The 22,353-nt window shown below is 39.2% G+C and overlaps 1 protein-coding gene across 16 annotated transcripts in view; it reads left to right on the forward strand.

The window, feature by feature from the left end:
* Positions 1-22,353, forward strand: part of PAM (peptidylglycine alpha-amidating monooxygenase) — a 202,716-nt gene that overhangs the window by 46,714 nt on the left and 133,649 nt on the right. For all 16 annotated transcript variants that reach the window (XM_075541314.1, XM_075541315.1, XM_075541318.1 and 13 more), the window contains exon 3: positions 6,713-6,770. In XM_075541314.1, coding sequence (XP_075397429.1) covers positions 6,713-6,770 — 58 coding nt within the window. The remainder of the gene's footprint in view (positions 1-6,712; positions 6,771-22,353) is intronic.

The following is a 22,353-nucleotide window of genomic DNA, read 5'->3' on the forward strand; positions in this document are numbered from 1 at the left end:
AGACAGAGTGATTAATTGTAGACTCATTACTATATTCAGTTTTGTTTACTTTTAAATGGAAGTGGGTGAAACTCTAAGACAGCTGTTCCCTCATCAAAATGCCCCCCCCATTATTTGCTCATCAGATTTATAATTCCCAAAGAAGGGCTCTTGCCAGCAAAGCAGCTTCCATTTGAGCTCCTTGGCTTTGACTAGCTTGTCATCATCAGCCACAATGTGGTTATACTTTAAAAATGCAAATGGGATTCTGGGAGGAATCAACTGAAGGATAGAATACATATGAAAAAGTGATACTGCATAAAACCCTAATTAAGCGCCATCTATAAAACAGGTCTCAGTTCATCCTTCCTTAAGCTGTATTTATTTCCACCAATGAATAAAGGCACATTCAACAGATATTTATTTATAGGGCTCCCAGGATATACCAGCGATTACTCTAAATGCTAAGGACGCTAGACAGACACAGTCACGTGGATCTTATAATCCAGATTGGAACAAACACCAAAAGATTTGAGGTGTGGATGGGGCTTAATTTAATGGTAAGGACAACATTTGATAATTTTGTGGGATGCTTTCTTTTAATTTCACCATGAATATTTCTTTAAAAACCTGGTAAATATAAATAAGCAACATCTTTTTAAAATTTATATGGTAAAGGAACAATAACAAGGAAAGTGGATATTACCATATTACATTGTAAAAATGACAGTTTCAGGAGGAACTTTATGTAAGTGTCCTACATTCTGGCTTCAGAGACATCGTAAACCTGAGCCTTTCGCTCCAGAAAGTCTTTTATGTTTTTGTATGTTTTCCTTTGCTCTAACATACTTTAAAAAATAGTTTTATTATTGGCATATAATTCACTTAGCGTGCAATTTAGCAGTTCAGTCATCTGAAGAAGAGGTGCAGTCATCACTGCAGTCAATTTCAGAGCATTTCCTTCTTTTTCATGCTCATTCTTGTTAGCTCCGCCTTTCCCGACCATGCCCCTAGAGAACCGCTGCTCCAGGTACTAGCTCTATAGATCCATCTAGCCCGAATTTCTCACAGAAAACTGCGCGAAACAACAAGCAAGCCCCCAAACAGTGTCAGAACAGAGAAAAACCTCAGTTGAAATGAAAGCATAAAATATCAATAACTGAAATAACTTCAAAATGAGTGAAACAGGAGCTCAAATGATAAACTGTTACATTTTAACCCAACTCCAATAGATGAGGTTGGAAGCCCAAATTCCACCCAGAAGTGTAAGCTTATTATGCATAGATTAAAACCACTCGGGAGATAGCAACTTAGTCAAGACACATATATATCTATCCTGCTCAATTTTGAATAAAATTCTGAAAATCAGTCTCCCATTTGCAGCCTTTCTCACAAAACCAAATCCTTGTAAAAGAAGCCTGATTACTTTCTCTACTCGATGGACTGCCAGGACCCATTGCATTCCCTGAGCTTTCTCTGGTGGTTTGCAGAACTCCAGCCATTTGGACCTGAGTGAGAACTGTGGACAAAGAGTGGGCATTACGGATCACTAAAGGCTTGTCTGATGTGGATTTTAAATGGGTAATGGCCTTGTGTTAGCATAGAGTTTACAACTTGCTTTCTGAAAAACTATGGCCACTAGTTTGGGTTATTTCACCAGATATTACTGAGAGAAGTTACCAGAGGCTCTGGGACCTTATCAGAGACCTAATATGATATTTGTTTGGGTTATATCCTACTTACAAAAAGCAAATATTTAGCAAATTATCACCAAAATAAGCACAAGCACCATATACAGGAAAACTGGGTCAGCTGTGTATTTGTATGACTATTTTCGTCGTCAAGGTGGTCTGTGAGGCATCTCTAAACCTGCCTCATAACGACTATGAGAGTTTTATCCAGTCAGGATCACACCATAGTACCCAACCCTAGAGTCTCAATGGCACCTCTGATTCCCCCAAACAAGAAGTACTGCTTTGATGTGAACAATTTTCACATGTAATAGCATACAGGTGGGTTTGTTTGTCCCACATTAATTTAAATTAGCAGTTGCTTTCTACCTGTCCCATAGCAATCACATCATCGCTTATCAGAAAAGCAGTGTTGTTGGTGCTGTGAGTTAAGCATAAGCCTGCTGTCTGAAAGGTTAGTGGTTTGAGCCTACCAGCTGCTCCCTGGGAGAAAGGTGAGGCAGTCTGCGTCTGTAGGATTTACAGCTTCTGCAGCCTGTGGAGCAGCTTCTCCTTTGGTCTATGGTGTTGCCAAGAGTCAGCATTCACTTGATGGTTTGGTTTTGTTCAGCTATTCTGACAAATCCTAATACAAGGCATCCTTCCGCCCCTGAGATGAATGTAAACACGAGCCTAGGTGGCATAGTGGGTTATGTGTTGGGCAGCCAAGCACAGCGTCAGCAGTTCGAAACCGCCAACTGCTCCACGCAGCTTTCAATTCCCACTGGGGCAGTTGGGCTCTGCCCTCTTCCTCTCGATGGCAGTGAGGGGGGGTCGATCTGCGTCAGAATTGACGCGGTGGCAGTGAGTAAGAGCGAGGGTCCATAAAGGTGTTGCGGAACACTGCTGTCCATGTGACAACCCTTGGTTTAGAGAGGACAGTGATAAACATCAGCGAAGCCCCTCCCCACTTTCTAACACACGCTTGTCAGGCAAACAAACTGCTTTTCTTGGCGGGTTCCCAATAGCAGTAGCAAAGAGGCATCAGCTACATCGTATCCCTTTTGATTCAGACTTGGCTGATGTGCCAGAACGGATCACACTGGGGGACTTATTTCTGTCTCTCTTTTTATATTTGGACCTTGTGTTAGCAGTTTGAATCCATGGCATCCCACAGCTACCGTGTTCTTCCATTAGAGAGAAAAGGGGAATTTCTGATGATGACAGGTGACAAATCGTGAAAGGTAGCTTGGCTGAATTGTAGAAGCATTCTTTTTCTGGAACTGTGTTTAGGGCATTATAATTCATGGATGTTCTTTTGTCTTCGGATGTGACAGAAGCGTTGATTTGAGTCACATATATGCTTTCAAATAGCCCGACTACTGCATAAGCCAAATAGTAGCCAGCAGTGAATAGTTTCGCCTCTGGCTTAGATCATTTCAGCTTGTTAACAAGCGTTCACCAAAATGTTTCCCGATACTATTATTGAAAGTTTAGGGGACTTGGGTAAATTTTTATTTAAATGTTATGTTTTCAATTCCTTTATTTCTCCTATTAATCAGAGAAATTGAAAGTGTGTCTAAAAACTGATAACTTTTTCGTTTCACAGGAGTTACAGAAGTTTGAAAAACAAAATAGCGACTTTTCCAAGTACTCTAGTATGTGGAGTTCAAATGCAAATCCGTGACATTTTACATTGAGCTTTAACTTCAAACCTTTTACTTACCTATTCTAGCCTCAGTTTCTCTATTTTTCAAATATATTTTTAATATCAGCTACATGTCATTGGGAAATAACTAAAGCGGGAAGCTTCTAGAATGAAAGAGAGGCTATAATACCTCATAGTCAAGTATGGTTAAATAGTATATGTAATCCTCCTGAAAGAAAACACAACCTGTTCATAATAGCAATCTTCTTACATTAAAAAAAATTCTTACACCACGATTCAGGCATTCTTAATGTTGTCCCTTCTGAAATTTGCTGTGGGGGCCATTCCCACTTTTAACAAATTTCTCCATCACAAAATTAGCCATAGTTAACTGTGATCACAGATTATTATCATCTCAAACTCTTTGACTGATACTTGTATGGAATTGTAATTTGAAGTAGCTGTTCATTCTTGGTGACTTTTATAGAAATTAACCTGTATTGATGAACCACTTTATAGTCACTGAAATAATCTTGTTTCCTCTGTGTTGTAATGAGATAATAATAATGTGTCAAAGGTCATTGTATAATCCATTCATCATGGCATATGTATCTTGTTTTGTTTTTTAAATCTAACTCATTTACTTATAAAGAGCTATATGCTTTATTGCTTAATTTAAAATGCAGACCTGGCATCATGGTTATGAAAACAAAGGCATGAAGACAGTGGCATATCAGAATCAAAACTTAATTAGAATGAAGATTGATGGCAAGAAATGATTTCCGATGTTTGTGAAAGCAGAGCAGATTTGATTTTAGCCCTCACAGTGGCACTGGTTAGAGCCCTGGTTCTGTAGTCGTTAGCATTGGCTGCATTGGCTGCCATCCACAGGGGGGACAGTTTGAAACCAGCAGCTCCATGGGAGAAGGATTGGGTGTTCTACTTCCCTTAACACTTACAATCGCAGAAACCCCCAAGAGGACTTGCTTTGGATCAGCTTTGACTCAATGGTAATGAGTTTGTTTTTTGGTTTGGTGGCAGTCACTAAATTGGTGCCTTTAGGAGGATCAGTAAACTTATAATGAATTAATTTTCATTTCTGTAAGAAGGGGGCCATTCTATTATACGTACTCATGGCAGAGTTGTGGGGTGTCTGCCACCATACAGATTGATAGCCTTAGGAACCCTAAGGAGCAGTTCCTTTATGTCCCAGAGGACAACTGTTTACAATGCATTTCTTTGTGACCTTTGGTTCTTCCTTTTTATAAATATATGCTTAGCTACTTTAAGTTTATTTATTTTAAATATTTGCATTTGCTTCATCAATTTTAGGGGCCCTGATAGGGCAGTAGGTTGGTTACACTCTAGGCTGTTAACTCTGGATTCGGGATCTGGAACCCACAAGCTGTTCCACAAGAGAAAAAGTAGGCTTTCTGGCCCTGCAAAATTGTACAGCCTCAGAAACCCAGGGGCGCTGTGAACTAGGGCCATTGAGAGTCCAAATTGACTCATTGGAGCCGCTTTGGAAGGGTTTTCATTTTGTTTGTTTACAAGGTTGGGCACATTGCTGTGATCTCTGTTCAGACCCCAGCTTCTGCACCTGTTAGCTAGTGGACCTTAGTAAAGCTCCTCATTTTTCTTATTTGTAAATGGGATAACAATGATACATACATCATGGGAATATGTTTTGAGAATCAATTGGGTTAATATGTGTGAAGTATTTAAAACAATTTTGTTATATAGTAAGCTCAAAGAAATGTTGGTTATTAGTGTTATCATTACTCTGGTTCATATATCTTCTAGGCATGTTTTTGTTAGTAAATTATGTAAGTCAAACATTTAGAAAAATGCTTGTTACCTAACAAGTAGTCAATAAATGTTAGCTAGAAATCGTTACTAGCAGCTGCATTAGCTACGCTGTCTTTGGGATAGTGTGTCATTAAGTTACTTATGATTTATAGCACTATAGGACAATGTAGCCTCTAGCCCATAAAGTATATCTTTATGAGAGCAAGTCACCCAGTCTTTTCTCCAGTGGAATAGCTGGTGGGCACTATCCTCCAAATATTGGTTAATAGCCAACCATTGAGTAGCCACTGAATAGCTGTTAGTCATTCTACTTAAAAATAGGTGATTAAATTTAAAAGAATCTTGAACTCATTTTGTGTCTTATGACAGAGTAGGTATGGAAACAATATTTCTGAGTCATCCTACCCATCACTGCAAGGATTTTAAGTGTTGTCTCGACTATTTATTGGTTTGGGATACACAGTTCATTTCTCCACATTTTTGTGGCACAAACTCCATGACTCTGCAATCTTCAACATTTTCCAAGACATTTTCTCATTAGTAAAGTAAGGGTGAATCTAAATAATTAAAGGCTCTTAAGACACAAAGTAATTGACTTAAATAAGGGTGGGGGGAGGCATACAGAAAATTGCCATTAAGAGTGAATCACATTTTTATAATTTTTCAAATCTACAACATACTCATTTAATATGAAACGGAGTATTTGAATCGCTTTGCTCTCCAGTACAGAGGTAAAAACAGAGTTATATATTTCACATTGTTTTAGGCGCTAAGCAGTAGGTTGAAGGAAATCCAAATGTTATCTGTTTGTGCTGCTGTGTACTCTTTATCCCAGCCCTGTGTAGTTCTAATCCATGGGGTATGAATTATTAAATAAACAGCCTATGTTTATATTGGGCATATTATCTGCCATAGTACATACTTCACTTCATATAGATTTCCATTAAGGAAATAGAGTGCATAGATCGCCAGAAGCCCATTCTCCTTAAATTGCAAGTTTTATCATTGAAAGTTTTTAATGTTGCTATGTGTGATAATGGAAAAATTTCCAATTAGATAAGAGACCAATAACTGCAAAAGAAAGACTAAATAAATTAATGTTGATTTCTTCAATGTACTATATAAAGACTTTCAAAGTAAGATAACCCAATATCATGCTTTATAACCATATATATATACACTTTATTGTCTGATTAATATTTGAGGAACTAGTAAAATGATTAAAGAAATTATATATGTAATTGCAGAGAATAAAGATGTTCATTTAAAACAAACTCCTCCCCTTTATAAACCAAATATATTAAACTGTCCCACCAGATTTGTATAAATATCTATAATGTTGTCTTTTCATGTAATAATATGAAAACATATCACTCATGATAATTGATTCCTAATTATGATCTGAAGTCATTCAGGAAGGGGACTTTAGACAAACATTGAGGGTAGCCCAGTTCAAGGCTTAGTTCTTCCATTAAAAAGCCACACAGCCCACTGGACCTGTAGTTCTTTTTCTTCCCACAGTTTTTTCAGTGATCAATCTTGTTATGAATAGTTTTCTTTACCTTCAGTGGTTTGATTCCAATTTTTCTCTTTCTATTTTTAATAGTCTGATACGTATTTCTGCATGTCATTGCGGTTGCCAACAGATGAGGAAGCCTTCGTGGGTAAGTAGTCCTCGGATGGCATTGGAGAAGAGAGGGTTCATTGAAGGGGGAAGCTATTTGAAATCACTAAGAGGTTTTATTTGATGGTTATGAGTAAAATTAATCTTTTACTGTGAGTTCCTCAAATACATTTATCATGCCTAATGCAGAAACAATATAGACAGAGTCACTGAGAGACAGGATTACAAATTGTGTCTGGAGAGATTCATGAGTAGCAGTAGTTAAGGAGTTGCGTGCAGATGTTGATGGCTGCCAATACTGTGTGGTCCCATTTGGATAATATTGGCTTTCTGTCCGTGGCTGGATGCTTAATTTCGCTCCGCTCAACAGACTGTTTATTTACCTGCTAGTTCATGCTATAAATCGACTACACTTAGAATCAACATTAGGGAAAATGAAGGTTTTACCCTTCAGACTGGTAGATGAATAGGATAGAAAGAAGAACGGAGGGTGGAAGGGAGTAAAGGCACTAGGAAAGGAGGGACAAATGAAAGGAGGCAGTAAGGAACGGACAGAAGGAAAAAAGAAAAAGCAGCCCTGGCACATAGGTAGGTAGGTAGGTAGGTAGGTAGGTAGGTAGGTAGGTAGGTAGGTAGGTAGGTAGGTAGGTAGATAGATAGATAGATAGATAGATAGATAGATAGATAGATAGATAGATAGATAGATAGATAGATAGATGATAGATAGATCTAGATCTGATTGCCCTGGCGATGGTATTCTAGAAGGATGCTCTCATGACAAGTCCCACCTCCACTGTGCCTTTAAATCAGGTAACAAAAGTGACAAAGCACCATCTGTTTTCATCTAGGCTGTTTTAATTTAAATATCCCTTATGACAAACTTTTAACTGTTTAGGGAAGAGGTGTGATTGGCAAATTATTCATGGATTTTTTTTCCACTCACTCTCCTCATTTGAGATGTTGATTTTGGAAAGAAAGCGGTGGTAATGAGAGTTGTTCTTTGGTCCCTTGAAACTAATCTTGCAGCGGGCTGTCTGAAATGGCCACTGTGTGAATTGTAAAAGGTATACCGGAGCCTTGGGGCAGTCTGAGGACGAATTTTCATGAGGTGTTCCCCACAGGAATGCACATTATAGGCCTGCCTAGCCAGAAGAGTGCATATTTATTTTTCCACACACTTTGGTGGCAGTCACAACAGAAAATACAGGCTCAAACAACACTTCTTTAACAAAATTCTCACCATCATAAATACCTGACAGTGAAAGTCAGACTGTGAAAGCGTTGTGTTCCTTGGCTATAGTCCTTTAAGATTTTGTGAAACATTATCAAGAAAGAAAGTTAGGAAGAATTTTGTCCCCTGATTGTGAATGAGACAACTTCACAGACAGAACAGTAAGTTCCAGATTGTAGTGCGTTGAAGTAACATTGAACAATGGCTGCAACAGTGGCCCCCAAATATCAACCAATATAAGGATGGCCATGGGCTGGACAGTGGTTGTACAAGGCATTGCCACATGAGACCGAAACAATGTGATGGCACCTAAAAATAACAACATTAATAGGGACATTGATCATTAAAATATTCTTCATTTTCTATCTACATGATACTATGGGGGAAAATAAATAACTTTCATCCACTACAGGACTTTTACATGCGTATTTCCTTATTAGTTTGGAATTTCATCACCCAAATTCAGAACAGTTCAGTTTTCACACTTTCCTGGACCCACCTGTATAAATACGGTCACCTTGTTTTATAGCAGTATTATGGGTCATACCTTAATATTTACTGGTTTATTCTGGGAGATGGTGGTAGTACATAATTTCAGAGCTGGTGACTGAGGACTACAGCTATATCAGCATGTCCTGGAATGTGTTATTTGTTTTCCTGACATACTGTATTTTCCTTTTCATAATTTGAAGTTGGAAAGTACAGTTATTTTTTTAATCATTGGAAATGCATGAAGAACTGTATTAGAGCCAAGGAACTAAATGTTTCTTCTTAGGCAACTCTCTCGTATTAATAAACTGCTCCAGGTACCTTAATAATGCTAGGCTATTGTGCTTCAAATTATTATTTATCAATTCATATTTTTAAGATTAATAACTATTTTCTGTACTCCTTTATCCCTGGAAAGACTGCATAAATAGTTAAGATTCTATTACTTCATAAGTGGTGTTGCTTCTTTCAGTGTGAGTCCTTTAATGTACTCCCCTCAGGTAATTTGTTATTATTGGTGTATGCATAATTCAGTAACCACAACCGTTTTCAACCTACTTCCATGAAGTCGATTCCAACTCATAGCTCCCACAGAAGACAGAATAGAACTGCTCTACTGGGTGTTCGAGGAAGCACATCTGTATGGGAACAGACAGCCTCATGTTTTTCCCCACAGAGAAGCTCTGAGTTCCTACAGTTGATCTTGCAGTTAGTGGGCCAGCAGTAGTAACCTATTGTGCCAGTAGGGCTCCTTAGAGACAAATTAGAAATGGAAAATTTAAAACTCAAAGGTACGTATGTAGACTGTTTATCACATGATACTTTCTGGACTTCAGGAGTGATAGTGTTGCCTGTGGAGTATCCAAGATTTTCCCATGGAGGGGATTCACGTGGCGTTGGCTGATCACAAATCCTGAAAGTTGGGCCACCTATCATAAGATTGAGGATTAATAAAGACTTATAATCTGATCATTTAATAAAACATTGATCATTTAATACCATTTTCTTTCACTCTCTGTGCCTTAAAAATTTTTAAATGGCAATAGGCAATAACCCACAAGATATGGTCAAAAAAATCAAAGCAAATTCATTGCCATCGAGTGGATTCTAACTCATAGTGACCCGATAGGACAATATAGAATGACCCCAGTGGTTTTACTATAACCTTTCCTGGGAGTAGAAAGCGTCCTCTTTCTCCCGCAGAGCTGCTGGCGGTTCCGACCTGCCGACCTTGCAGTTAGCAGCCCAACGCATAACCATCACACCACCCGGCTTCCTGCCAGATAGGATAGGGACTCATGAAATGTTTGCTGAATGCATGAATAGACACAAAGTGTTTTGCTTGGCCATTTATAAGGCAACATTTCTAATACGCAGTTTACCATATATTCTTGGTTTTAATATGAGATGATTGTTATTCAAGAAAAGCCACATTTTCATTAAGTAAGCAAACGTCTATGGGGGTATGGCATTGGCCATGTGAAATACAAGTTCAAAGATGTCACAGCGAGGTAGGATTCTAGAAAATAAGAATACAAATATTATACTCTATGAGCTCTTCAAGTTTCTGGGTAAAACCTCTAAAGGCAGAGAAGAATTCAAATTGCTTATTAGGACTAAGGAAAACTCTCTTCAGTTTGTCTTAAAGTCAGAATTGCATTTGAATAATTCATAATGTGTTTGTGTGACTATTTATGTAACCCATCTTAGATGAGCATATTTCCTCACCTTGAAAAATACTGTCACAGTTGTCATGGGATTGTCATGTGTATACATCTTTTATATATATATGAGCATACAGCGTAGTCAAGTGGTTTACATATCTGGATTGAATTACCAAATGAAAATTAAAGTGGGACTTTGGGGAGAAGACATGCTGAAGGTACATAACATTTGTATGTTTTGAATGAAATTGTAGATTTCCAAGCATGTTGTTTGTATTTATTGTTTTAATAAGAAATCACACAATTGGAATAGAGAAGGGTCTGGTGAAATCTGCATTTGACCACTGAGCTGTGGTGCAGTCGGAAAGGTGTTTTACAGACACTCAGAGGAATTGACTCTGACAGCAGCCCACTCAGCCAAAAAATCGACTGTCATCTTTATCCACTTGCTTTCCCTTACATGGGTGACCAGTAAATAAATGTGTCTTTTCCTTAGTGAATGATGGCAGGTCCCTATCTATCAAATTGCACTGTACAAATGAGATAGAAGCCATTGAACTTATAACCAGATTAAATTAATCTTATGATTCATTGCTTTTCATTTCCTAGGACATCTCTCTGGAATGTAGAACAATGTCTAATGCTGAAGTACACAGTTAGATTTGAATATTTCCAAATGTGACCTTTTGTAAACAAAGCACATGTTCAGATGATGTTAGGATGCTTCTAAAACTGTAGGAACAATCTAATTTTATAAGGCTGTGGGCCACTAGACAACGTGACTACAACAACCAAGGTCTGGCAAGGTGCAGTGCTCCTATCTCCCCATTTTTAAGTGTTAGATAAATAGGAGAAGGCTGCATATGCGTATGGGTATTTGTAAATATATGTGAGTTCCCACTCATCTCCATGGAGTCCCTGTTGGTCAATTTTCTTCTAGTTCCATTTCCAATGTGTTGATTGCCGACCCTTTCCCTCCTATTTCAGCTAGGACTTCCTCCAACGTGAAAAATGTCATTTCCTTCTCTCGGATGATCATTGAGTTTATCCAACAGGCCCTCAGGCACTCTAGGAAGCCATTCCGATTTCTTAATGAAGTTACATAGAGAAATCTGAGCGGCTCAAATGAGATCTGCTGTAGTAGAGACTCCTGATGATGAATCCCAGTTTGCTTGCCCATAATTATTCAGAAGAAGCTATTTCTTTATAACCTATCGCAGAGTTTCATAGTAGTACTTGAATGACCACACTCTTTGGTCATCCAAATGTGACCTGAGGAAAGAAAGGTTGTCAGTTAAGTAAAAAGTTAAGGAGAGACACAATAGCAATTCTGTTATCTTTTATAAGGGATTTCAAAAAGAGTATCCTGATTATAATAGCAACCGCTCATTATAAAATGAAAAGTTTTAAATACTGAAGAAAATAAAGAAGTGTGATTTTTTTGTTTCTCCTTCATATCTGCGTGTGTATAACAAAATCAGAATCATATCAAACATTTTATTATAAGCATTTTCCCATGTAATTAAATATTCTTAAAAATGGGATTTTTAATAACTGCCCAGTATTTTATGTGGCTTACATCATCTGTTTCCCTATGGTTTGACAGTGTAGTTATTTCTAACATTTTGCTATCAGAACTAGTGCTATTGTTCTAGTTGCATGTTTGAACTTAACACATGTTTATTTCAACTCCACTAAGACATGACTAAATGAAATCAATGAATAAAAAGTCAAAAATACACATAACAATAAGAACAAGAGAAATGCCTGACTTCCAGACATCTAAAAGGGATCAGTAAAATTTTGGAACTGCTGTGTGGCTGGACACGAGATTACTCATGCAGAGTTCCAGACAACTCAGAGGGAAGAATGCGCACTGAGAAGGAAGAGTAGAGGTCAGTAAATACATGCCTCATCTCCCTTGAAACGCCAAGAGATTGTATCCAGGAAACCAACAACCCCAACTTTTTCCTCCTAGAGATTTATCACCTGAAGAGTATGACTGAGAGCTACTCTGGTCTTGGCAACATCAGGCAGAGCTAATAGCACAGGTGAGAGAGGTACTGTAATAAATACAGGAGGAAGCTAAATGGAAGTCTGCTTTCTAAATGTTAAGAGCGCTTCCTAACTAAACAACTTTCTTTCATTCTGTAAACACTAGAAGCCAGAAATACATTTCCCCGAAATAATGCTGGAGTACTGAGAGTGTGCAGGAACCTGGCCTGCCATAGAAAAAGCGTGCTGATTATTCGAATTCAGATAGCCTCCTAAAGAAACAAGCACTGTCACCCCCAGTGACACCATCACACAGGAAGTCGAGCCACAACAAGAAGCTCACGAGGATTGTCAAATATTGGAGAAAATTATTTTATATGAAAAAGAAAACAAAACAGAAATACAAGAGAACCTGGTGAAAACAGACAATGCAGAGGATAAAAGCAAAAGTTTCTTTCTGTTGATATTTTTAGGGGTTACTACTATTTCATAGAATTGTAGTAATCAAGAAAAACAAAATATTCATGGGAATGTTAGCATAGAACGTATTTCAGCAGAAAAAATTGCGTGATAAGTTGAAGGAAAATAGATCCTACCAAGAAAGATGGTGGGGGGGGGGGTGGGGTGTGGAGGAGATGGATCATGAGAGGGAATCGATAAGAAAGATAAGTTGGGGTTATTGTCCCATTCACCTTCCCACACACCCACAGAAATAGATCTGAGAGAGGACAGTTCTACATATATGTTTATTTGGACTGCAGGTATACTCAAGCACAGCCATTGTCTTCCTTGGAAGCAAGAGTGGTGAGACTTTACTTCACACACTTTGGGCAGACTTTCAGGAGAGGCAAGTGCTTGAAGAAGGACCTCATGCTTGGTGCAGTAGAAGGTCCGTGATAAGGAGGAAGACCTCCAGTGACATGAATTGATGTAGTGGCTACAAAAACTGACTCCAGCACTGCATAGCAACAATCATGAGGATACCAAAAAGTAGGCAAGATTTTGCTCTGTTGTATATATGGTCGCTGTGATTCAGAGCTGACTTGATGGTGCCTGATAAACAGCATTATAATAGAGTATACAGGGGACAAAATTTGGGGAAAAAATCAAGACATAACCAAACATTTACAGGAAATGAATTGCTGAACCCTGGAGTTAGTTTCAGGGGACATCAAGGTCAATTGACATGACATAATCCACAAAGATAAGGTTCTGCATTTTATGTGAGTAGCAACTGGGGTCTTAGAAAATTGTGTGGCCAACTAGGATGTAACTGTTGACCTCTAGTTTAAGCAAAGGTGAGTGTAGAAAATCTAAGGTGGGTAGAAACACTTAGTCTGGAAACATACTCCACACCCTGAGACTGGAAGTAGATGATGCCCAGCTTCCACTCCTAGCCTCCTGAAAGAGATCACAGTAGAAGGTCCTGAATAGAGTTGGAGAAATATGTGAAACAAAAAAGTCATTAAAAGATCAGGCTCACTGGTCTGCTACAGATTGGTTGAATCTCCAAAATTATGGCCTTTCCTCAATCCTTCAAATCTGGCACTGAATTTACTAAGCAGCTCAATATTCAGCCAAATTATAGACCGCCTGTGTGGTGGTACCATCAGGAAGGTACTCAATCCTTAGAATAGTCAACCATTAGAGCTAATGGTCTAAAGCCAGGAAAGGATAGAAAAGGGAGTCAAATGAAAAAAGGAAACAGGGAGGAAGTGGGGTGACTGATGTTACATTGTAGGGATTGCAGTCAATGTCATGAAACAAAATGTGTATGAATTACTGAATGGAAAACTATGGTAATTTTCTCTGTAAACCTTCACTCAATTTACAATAAAACTTTTTATTTTGCGAGGGAATAAAAGGACCTTACCAGATGACATACTTAGTACTCAAATTGACTGCCTATGTGGAAAGAGGCAATAGACAAAAACTCACTACCATCCATCAGAACAAGACTGGCTGACTTTAGAATAGACCATCATTTGGTTGTACACACATTCAAGTTGAAGGAAATTAAAACAAGACCATGGAGGCCAGAGTAGAGCCTTGAGCATATTCCACGTGAATATAGAGGACATGTCAAGTATAGCTTTGAAACATGGGACATTAAGCATTATTATGGTATTTGAGATGGAATGGAAGATATAATACAAGAAGGAAGCAAAGGGGTATTGAAAAGAGAGGAAATAAAGAAAAGACCAAAATGGATATCGGAAGAGACTCTGAAACTTGTTTTGGAATGTAGAAAAGCTAAAGTGAATGGAGAAGATGACGAGGTAAAAGAGCTGAACAGAAAATCTCCGAGTGTGATTACAGACAACAAAGTAAAGACAGAATAACGTTTTATAGTGAAATGTGCAAAGACATGGAGTTAGAAAACCAAAAAGAGGGGGAAATGTGTAACATGTAAAGCTTTTCTCAAGTTGTAAGAATTGAAGCTAAAATTCAAGCCTTAAGCTACAATACTGAAGCGTTCTAGGGGCAAAATACTGAATGCGAGCAAGAGGCAGCATAAGAAGGTTTAAGAAATAGTCAGGCTACCAAAAGGGACTGGTTGGTTTTCTGTCGTTTCAGGAGGTAACAAATGGTCAAGAACTGATGGTAGCAATGGAAGAAGCCCACGGTGCCCTGAAGACATTGGTTTTTAAAGGGGTGGGGGCAGGGCAGCAGTGGGTGGGCTCCAAGAACTGACAGACTACTAATTTAGATGTTTCAACTGAAGGAATTCTGGAAGCACTCAATTTGTCTCTGCCAAGGAGTTTGGAAACAGCCATCTGGCCAAACAGCTGGACAAAAAAAGTCCTTCTTTGTGTCCATTCTAAAGAGAAGTGATTATAAAGATTTCAGACATTGCCAAACAATACCATTAGTGTGACCAAATCAAAACCAAACCTATTACCATAGAGTGGATTCCAATTCATAATAACCCTATGTAAGCTGAATTCAGATGTGGAATGAGGAATAGAAATATCATTGCTGATTATCAGACATATCTTTTTTTATTAATAAATCTTTTTATTGGGGCTCATACAACTCTTATCACAATCCATACATACATCGATTGAGCAAAGCACCCTTATACATTCATTGCCCTTGTCATTCTCAAAATTCGCCTTCTACTTGGGTTCCTGGAATCAGCTCGGTTTCCTTTTTTTCCCCCTCCCCCTCCCTCCCCACTCCCCCCTTCCCCCTGCACCCTTGATAGTTTATAAATAATTATCTTATCTTACACTGCCCGGCGTCTCCCCTCACCCACTTCCCATTGCCCATCTCCCAGAGAGGAGGTTACACATAGATCCCCAAGATCGGTTCTCCCTTTCTACACCCCCTTCCCTCCTGGTGTCACCGCTCCTACCTCAGGTGTTGAGGGGTTTGTCCATCCTAGATTCCCTGTGTTTCCAGATCCCTATTGCACCGCTGTACATCCTCTGGTATAACCAGGTCCGCAAGGTAGAATTGGGGTCATGATAGTTGGAGGGGAGGAAGCGTTCAAGAACTAGAGGAAGGTTTTGAGTTTCATTGTTGCTACACTGAACCCTGAGTGACTCATCTCCTCCCCACTACCCCTCTGCAAGGGATGTCCAGCTGTCTACAGATGGGCATTGGGTCTCCATCACACACTCCCCCTCATTCACGGTGAGGTGATTTCCCACCCCCCGCCTTTGTTGTTTGAGACCTGGTCTCCTCTGCCTGTCACGATCACCCATGTTGGTGTGCTGCTTTCCTGTGGGCTTTGTTGCTTCTGGGCTAGATGGCCGCTTGTTTGCTTTCAAGCCTTTAAGTCCCCCGACGCTGTATCTCTCAATAGCTGGGCACCATCAGCCTTCTTCACCACACTTGCTTATGCACACATTCGAAGATATATCTTTACTAAGAGCTGCAAACACCGCAAAGATGCTTTTATGGACTTTGTAAAGGGATTCAATTGTGTGGACCACAACAAATAATGATAGTATTGCAAATAATGGAAATGCCAGAAAACTTAATTGTGTTTATATAGAAACTATATGTATACCTAGAGGTACACAACATATTGTCTGGGCCTGGGAAGATAGCTTATTTGAATAAGCAAAGCAAAGTAGGCTAATCAGAGACCAGTGGTGTTGCTAGTTGCTTTCCTCAAGGCTCATCTGTTTGGGGAGGGGTCAGAGGGAACCAGACCAAATGGATAGGGTTATAGTGAGAAAGAAATGCTTGGGATCTGTGTTGCTAAGTGGGAAGGGCTCCCTCATGAGCGTGGAGGGTGCATGGTAAGGGTTGTCATGTTGCAAATGTGGCAAGCCAGGAAGATTGGGCATCTGTCTGATTCTGTCGGACTTAATAGGGGCCTTTAAAGGACTGGCACTGCAACGTGGGGCTTAATGAGCCTTATGCTAGGTTGTACTGCACAGCTTGGCTGATGAAGTCTCTTTATTGATTAGTTAGTGGGTTCTGGCACATTCTAAGAAGTTCAGTTTTAAAAGGTGTAGCGTTGAGACGTTTCATTCCATTTTGTGTTGTCATTCCTGTACTCACAGGTAAGGATTCTTTCACTTTAAATTTATGTTCCATTTAGAGGCTTGCTAAAGCATCTCATTTCTTGGTTAACTTGGCAACAGCAGCTTAAAGTCCTCATAAACCATGTTAGGGATTCTTTATGAATTGTATATCACTCTCTATGCTCGTGAGAATTAATGACAATTTCTCTATTAAACTTTCTGATTAAAAATGTCGAGTCGGAGGTCTCTAATTTCGGGTAGAATTGCTGTATGGCTATGGGGGGAGCTGAGGGGAGGAAAGATAAGGTCCCAGGCTGTGGTTTTGAACTTGCTGCCAAGTGAACTGCAGTGCTGTGAGCCGTACGTTGATCTGCACCTTTCTGCCGCAACCACCAGATTATGAGCATCAACGATTATTACACTTAAATCATCATTTGGAGCATTACTCTCTTCAGTTCCTATAAATAGTTTTTAAGTATAATTTTTATTTTTTCAAACTAAACAGAGTGGCATTACAATTTTTGTCACCTTTTTAATTAACTCATGCATTATTAACTCTTACGAACCTTGCACCTTCCTACTTCTGTCAATTTTGAAGGTGGTTTAACAGCACTAGGGAGTTATCAATAGTCTTTTTCACTCATATATGTACATAATCACTAGAGACTCCATTTGTATGTTTGCTTCAAACCCTAGTCCTTGAAAAAAAATTATAGGCTGTGATGTAGTGTTATGATTCATTTTAATAAAATAACCTGAAAATATTTTTTGCCTTCAGAAACTTTTCACATATTTATTTTAAAAGAACCCTTACTTTTAATATTTGCCTGGTATTATACCTGTTCCTCATTTATCAACAAGGTTAAGTTCCACAGACCAGGTCTGCTCATTAGGGAAAGTTGGCACTGTGCAGGAGTAGGGGCTGTGCTTATATGTGGCACCGGTGTACTTCCAGTCACTGCCCAGTGCACATTCCAGTGCATCTTGGATGTACAGGTTGCAGGAGGCATGCTTTCCCCACCTCCATGGATGCCAAGAGGGTCAGGGAGATGTGATGAGCAGTGGCCTTGCTTGCCCTTCGCTCACCATTTCCTGCCATCCATTCTGGTTGGGGACCTCACTTGCTCTTTGTTCACTGTAGCTATGCAGCCTGATATACCTCTAGCTCTCTCACCCCATTTCAATCTCCTCATCCCCCACTAACTTTCCTGATACATATCCAGCCGCGTCTACCCATCCATGACCTTCTGTCATCACCCATACACTCCATGGACAAATCAGTGTACCCTAACAAATGGGAGATCACATCCCATGACCAGTTGTGTACTGTCCCACATGTGACCCAAGTCCAATGTCTTGTTCAGAATACCCTGGGCCCAGACATCACCCCACACGTCTCAGGGGTTCAGACCATCATAACCACCACTTGAAAATATTTTCAGACTTATCTTAAATGTAAAATGTTAGATAACAAGATAGTAAATAAGTGAACAATAGGTCTACAAGAGCAATGCAATCCCAGTTAACTAAAAGCAGTTAATTAAACTCTACATACAATTACATAATAAAGTGTTTCAGCCACTAGAAATTTTGACTGTAGCAGAAATCACCTGTAAAACTTATAAAAGTTACACTTAACTAGGAACGACCTCAGGAGATTTGATTGATGAAGGAAAAGGAGCTCGTGGTTTAGGATGAACCCTGGACAGCTTTATTTCTACCAAGCTGCACAGTGAGTGCTAATGCATGACTAGGGCTGCCAATACACACTGTGGAAAAGCAAACCCATATGTAATGGTTACATTATAATTTTTATTATCCTTTGTGACATTATATACAGACAACAGTTTTTTAGGTTTGTTTTTTTTTTCCACTGTGGAAGATTTTATTATAGCTTTTTATATATACTATTAACTTAAAAAATAATTTTGTTTTTTCTATCATACAGCTCTTATCACAGTCCACACATACATTCATTGTGTCAAGAACATTTGTACATCTGTTGCCATCATCATTCTCGAAACATTTTCTTTCTACTTGAATTCTTGGTATCAGCTCCTTATTTTCCCTCCCTTCCACCGTACCTCTTACATGAACCCTTCATAATTTATAAATTGTTATTATTGTTTCATGTCTTACACCGATGTCTCCCTTTGCCCACTTTTCTGTCGTCCTTCCCCCAGGGAGGGGGTTATATGTAGATCATTGTTATTGATTCCCCCTTTCCACGCTCCCTTCCCCTTCCCCTCCTGGTATCTCTGTTCTCATAATTGGTCCTGAGAGGTTTATCTGTCCTGGATACCCTGTGTTTCCAACTCTTATCTGTACCCATGTACATGCTCTTCTCTAGCCAGATTTAGGTAGAATTGGGGTTACGATAGTGGGGGAGAGGAAGCATTGAAGAACTAGAGGAAAGTTGTATATTTATTTCATCAGTGCTATACTACACCCTGACTGGCTCGTCTCCTCCCCGAGACCCTTCTGTAAGGGGATGTCCAGTTGACTAGAGATGGGCTTTGTGTCTCCACTCTGCACTCCGCCTCATTCACAATGATATGATTTTTTTTTGTTCTGGGTCTTTGATGCATGATACCTGATCCCATCGATACCTCGAGGTGGACTTTGTTACTTCTCAGTTAGATGGCCTCTTGTTTTTCTTCAAAACAGGCAAAAGTTTTAATAATGCCTAAATTCTGGAAATCCAACCTTGAATTTGCAAGTCAGTTTTCTGGATTTTTGAATTTGTTAATTATCTGTGGTCTCTAGTGTTACTCTAGACCAGGGGTTCTCAACCTTCCTAATGCTGCAACCCTTTAATAGAGTGCCTCTTGTTGTGGTGACCCCCCCCCCCATCATACAATTTTTTCGTTGCTGCTTCCTAACTGTAATTTTGCTATTGTTATGAATCAGGGAACCCCTGTGAAAAGGTTGTTCGACCCTCAAAGGGGTTGTGACCTACAGGTTGAGAACTGCTGGTAATTTAAGGTTGGTTAAATATACATGGAAATCTCCGCTTTCTCCATTTGCCTATATGAACCCTTGAACATCTCTCCATGCCACGAGTCTGGCAGACATGTCAAAACTTTGACGTGCATACATGAATACCCACGCAGAAAGGAACAATGGAGAGGCAGCTAAGTGCTAGGTCGTGTTCTTAGAGAGTTTTATGGCCCTAAGTGTACTCTGATGTGGGCTAAAGAGGTCATAAATCCACAGAGCCTCATGTCGTTAGAGCAGATTTTGCTTAGAACTCCAGAAAACGCACCTAGTTATCTCTCTCTGCTCAGTATGTCGCCCACATGCATTCTCTCGAGTCTTTCCTTTCAGGAGACAGGAGTCTTCCAACCAAGGCACTGTCAGCGACATCGGATTTCCTTTAATTAGCATGTGGGAGTCACTATGTCTGGTATTTGGTTACCAAAATGCACCCACACTTACTTGTCTATAAAATTATCTCTGCTTTTGTATATCAGTATGTGCTGTTACCGTTGAGGTTGAAGTGCCTTTTCCAGTTTAGCAACTGTCATCCTATAATTGAGTAAGCAGAGTTGAGGGCACTGTTAATCTTACTGGATGTATTACCCTTTGCATTTTCACAGGACCATGTTTCTGCCCGGCTGCTCGCCATCCCTTGACTGCCTTTGTTTATCCTGCCTGTCAGAATCTCACACTTAAATGCTGTTGTTTTCATTACGGTTCCCTGGCTCTCTGCCCCTTGGTTCCTTTATTTCTTTGAAGTAAGATGGGAGAAAAAGAAAGAAGAGGGAATTTCTTTCAAGGTGTGATTTAAAATTATTTTTCCATATTCTGTTTTCTTTAGGTTTGAAATATCCAACATAGTCATACGTGTACCTTGTGCTCAGTAGACCTTATTCTTATTCACTTGGGTGAGGTTTTATTTTGAAAACCCAAGCAAGATAAATATGAATGGAGCAGGCCCTAGAAATAAACCTGTCAGCTTGATCTTGTCTCAGTTTCCCCATTCGATTGGCAGCAAGTCTTTCCAAGAAAATGTCCAAGACTTGCTTTATTGTCAAGCATCCATCGACTGTTTGTTTTAGACCTGCCTCTTATTAAGACATTCCTTTTCTGCTGGAGGTATTTTTCATTTCAGCTTGTAATGAATTTTATTTTGTGCTATAATTATTTAAATATTTAGATAACACACTCTTTAGGATATGAGAAAAGATGGTTCATTTCTGTTTGCACTCTCTACTAGTCATTGCCTTAGCATTTAAATTAGATCTGGAGTTTCTGGAGGGATGTGAGTCAGTGAGAGTAAGGTTTGATTTTTGGTTTTGAGGCTTTTTCTTTTACTACCACTTAAAGATATGGGTTTGTTTCTCACTATAGAAACCAAAATTAAACACGTACCCAGTAACAACAGTTCAATGTGAGGCAAATGACTGATGCTTAAAGCAGTATGTCAGAATGAAAAGTGAAAATGAAAAATCGTAGGGAAGTTACACTTTGGTAATTCAGAGCTGCCCTGTAGCCTATGAAAGACCGTTGTAAGTAAGACCCTTTTGAATCTGCCCAGGCTCAGAGCAATCGCTTCTGTTTCCTTCCTAAAGAAATCCACAGAGATGGATGTCGCTGTCTCTGTGGTTTATTCCTCTACCAAAAAACTCCTTTGTATATTATGATCGCATTTTCTAAAAGTAACAATTGTCCACTCTTTCTCCAAATCCATTGTGTTTCGTCTCACAGTAGTACAGATGGCATGAATTTTAAAAAATGAGAGCTGATACCAAGTGCTCAAGTAGAATGAAAATGTTTTGAAAATGATGATGGCAACAAATGTGCTTAACACGATGGATGGATGGATTATGATTAGAGTTGTGTGAGCCCCCAATAATTTTTAAGTATGAAAATAATAATAATTTATAATTTACCAAGGGGTTACGAGGGTGAGGAGGGGGGGAAAGAGGGGGAGAAAAGGAGCTGATAGCAAGGGCTCAAATAGAAAGTAAATGTTTAGAAAATAATGATGTCAACATATGTACAAACATGCATTACACAACATATGTGTGGATTGTTATAAGACCTGTAAGAGCCCCCAATAAAATTATCTGTTAATCAAAAACACAAGCAACAAAAAAGAAAAGGCAAGTTACTCTATAAGGAACACTTAAAGAACAGTTCTGAATAAAGCAATGTGATAAACCAGAAACACTTGTAATTGTTATTTGATTATTATAATTATAAATAAATACAATTTTTCTGTATCATTCTGAAAAAAAAAATCACTATTGGTGTCTCCTGCTGAGATTCTGCTAGCTCAGCATTTTCCTTCAAGTTCTGTCCTGAGCCTCCTCTCTGGGCCCTCTGTTCACCTTTGGTGCCTTTGTCCACTCTGAGGGCTTCCCTTGGTGTGCCTTCCATTCCTTTGCAGTGTTATTGTGTTGTGTTGTGTAGTACTCAACACTCCACAGATCTCTAGACAGGTTGACCAGTCTATAATTCTCTACCCTATTTCTCAATCAAAAGTAGCATAATGCCAACAATCCCTTGATGTGTCCACCTGGATTTTGAGCTCAGACCCGAAATATTGCTTTACATCCTAAGAGATTCATTCTTGGAATAAACTAGAGTTGCCCATGTTATAACGAAACGTCTCAGAATGATAGACTGACTCAATTTTAAGAATTAAAAAATAATCCGTCTAAAGTAATCTAATGAGGAAAGTCTTGTGATCACACCCAGACGTGTGGATAAAGCAGAAGAGTTGGGCCTTTTGTCTGCCATGCTTTCAGAGGTTGG

The sequence above is a fragment of the Tenrec ecaudatus genome, chromosome 2 (assembly GCF_050624435.1).
Source record: "Tenrec ecaudatus isolate mTenEca1 chromosome 2, mTenEca1.hap1, whole genome shotgun sequence".
NCBI classification, from domain to species: domain Eukaryota; kingdom Metazoa; phylum Chordata; class Mammalia; order Afrosoricida; family Tenrecidae; genus Tenrec; species Tenrec ecaudatus.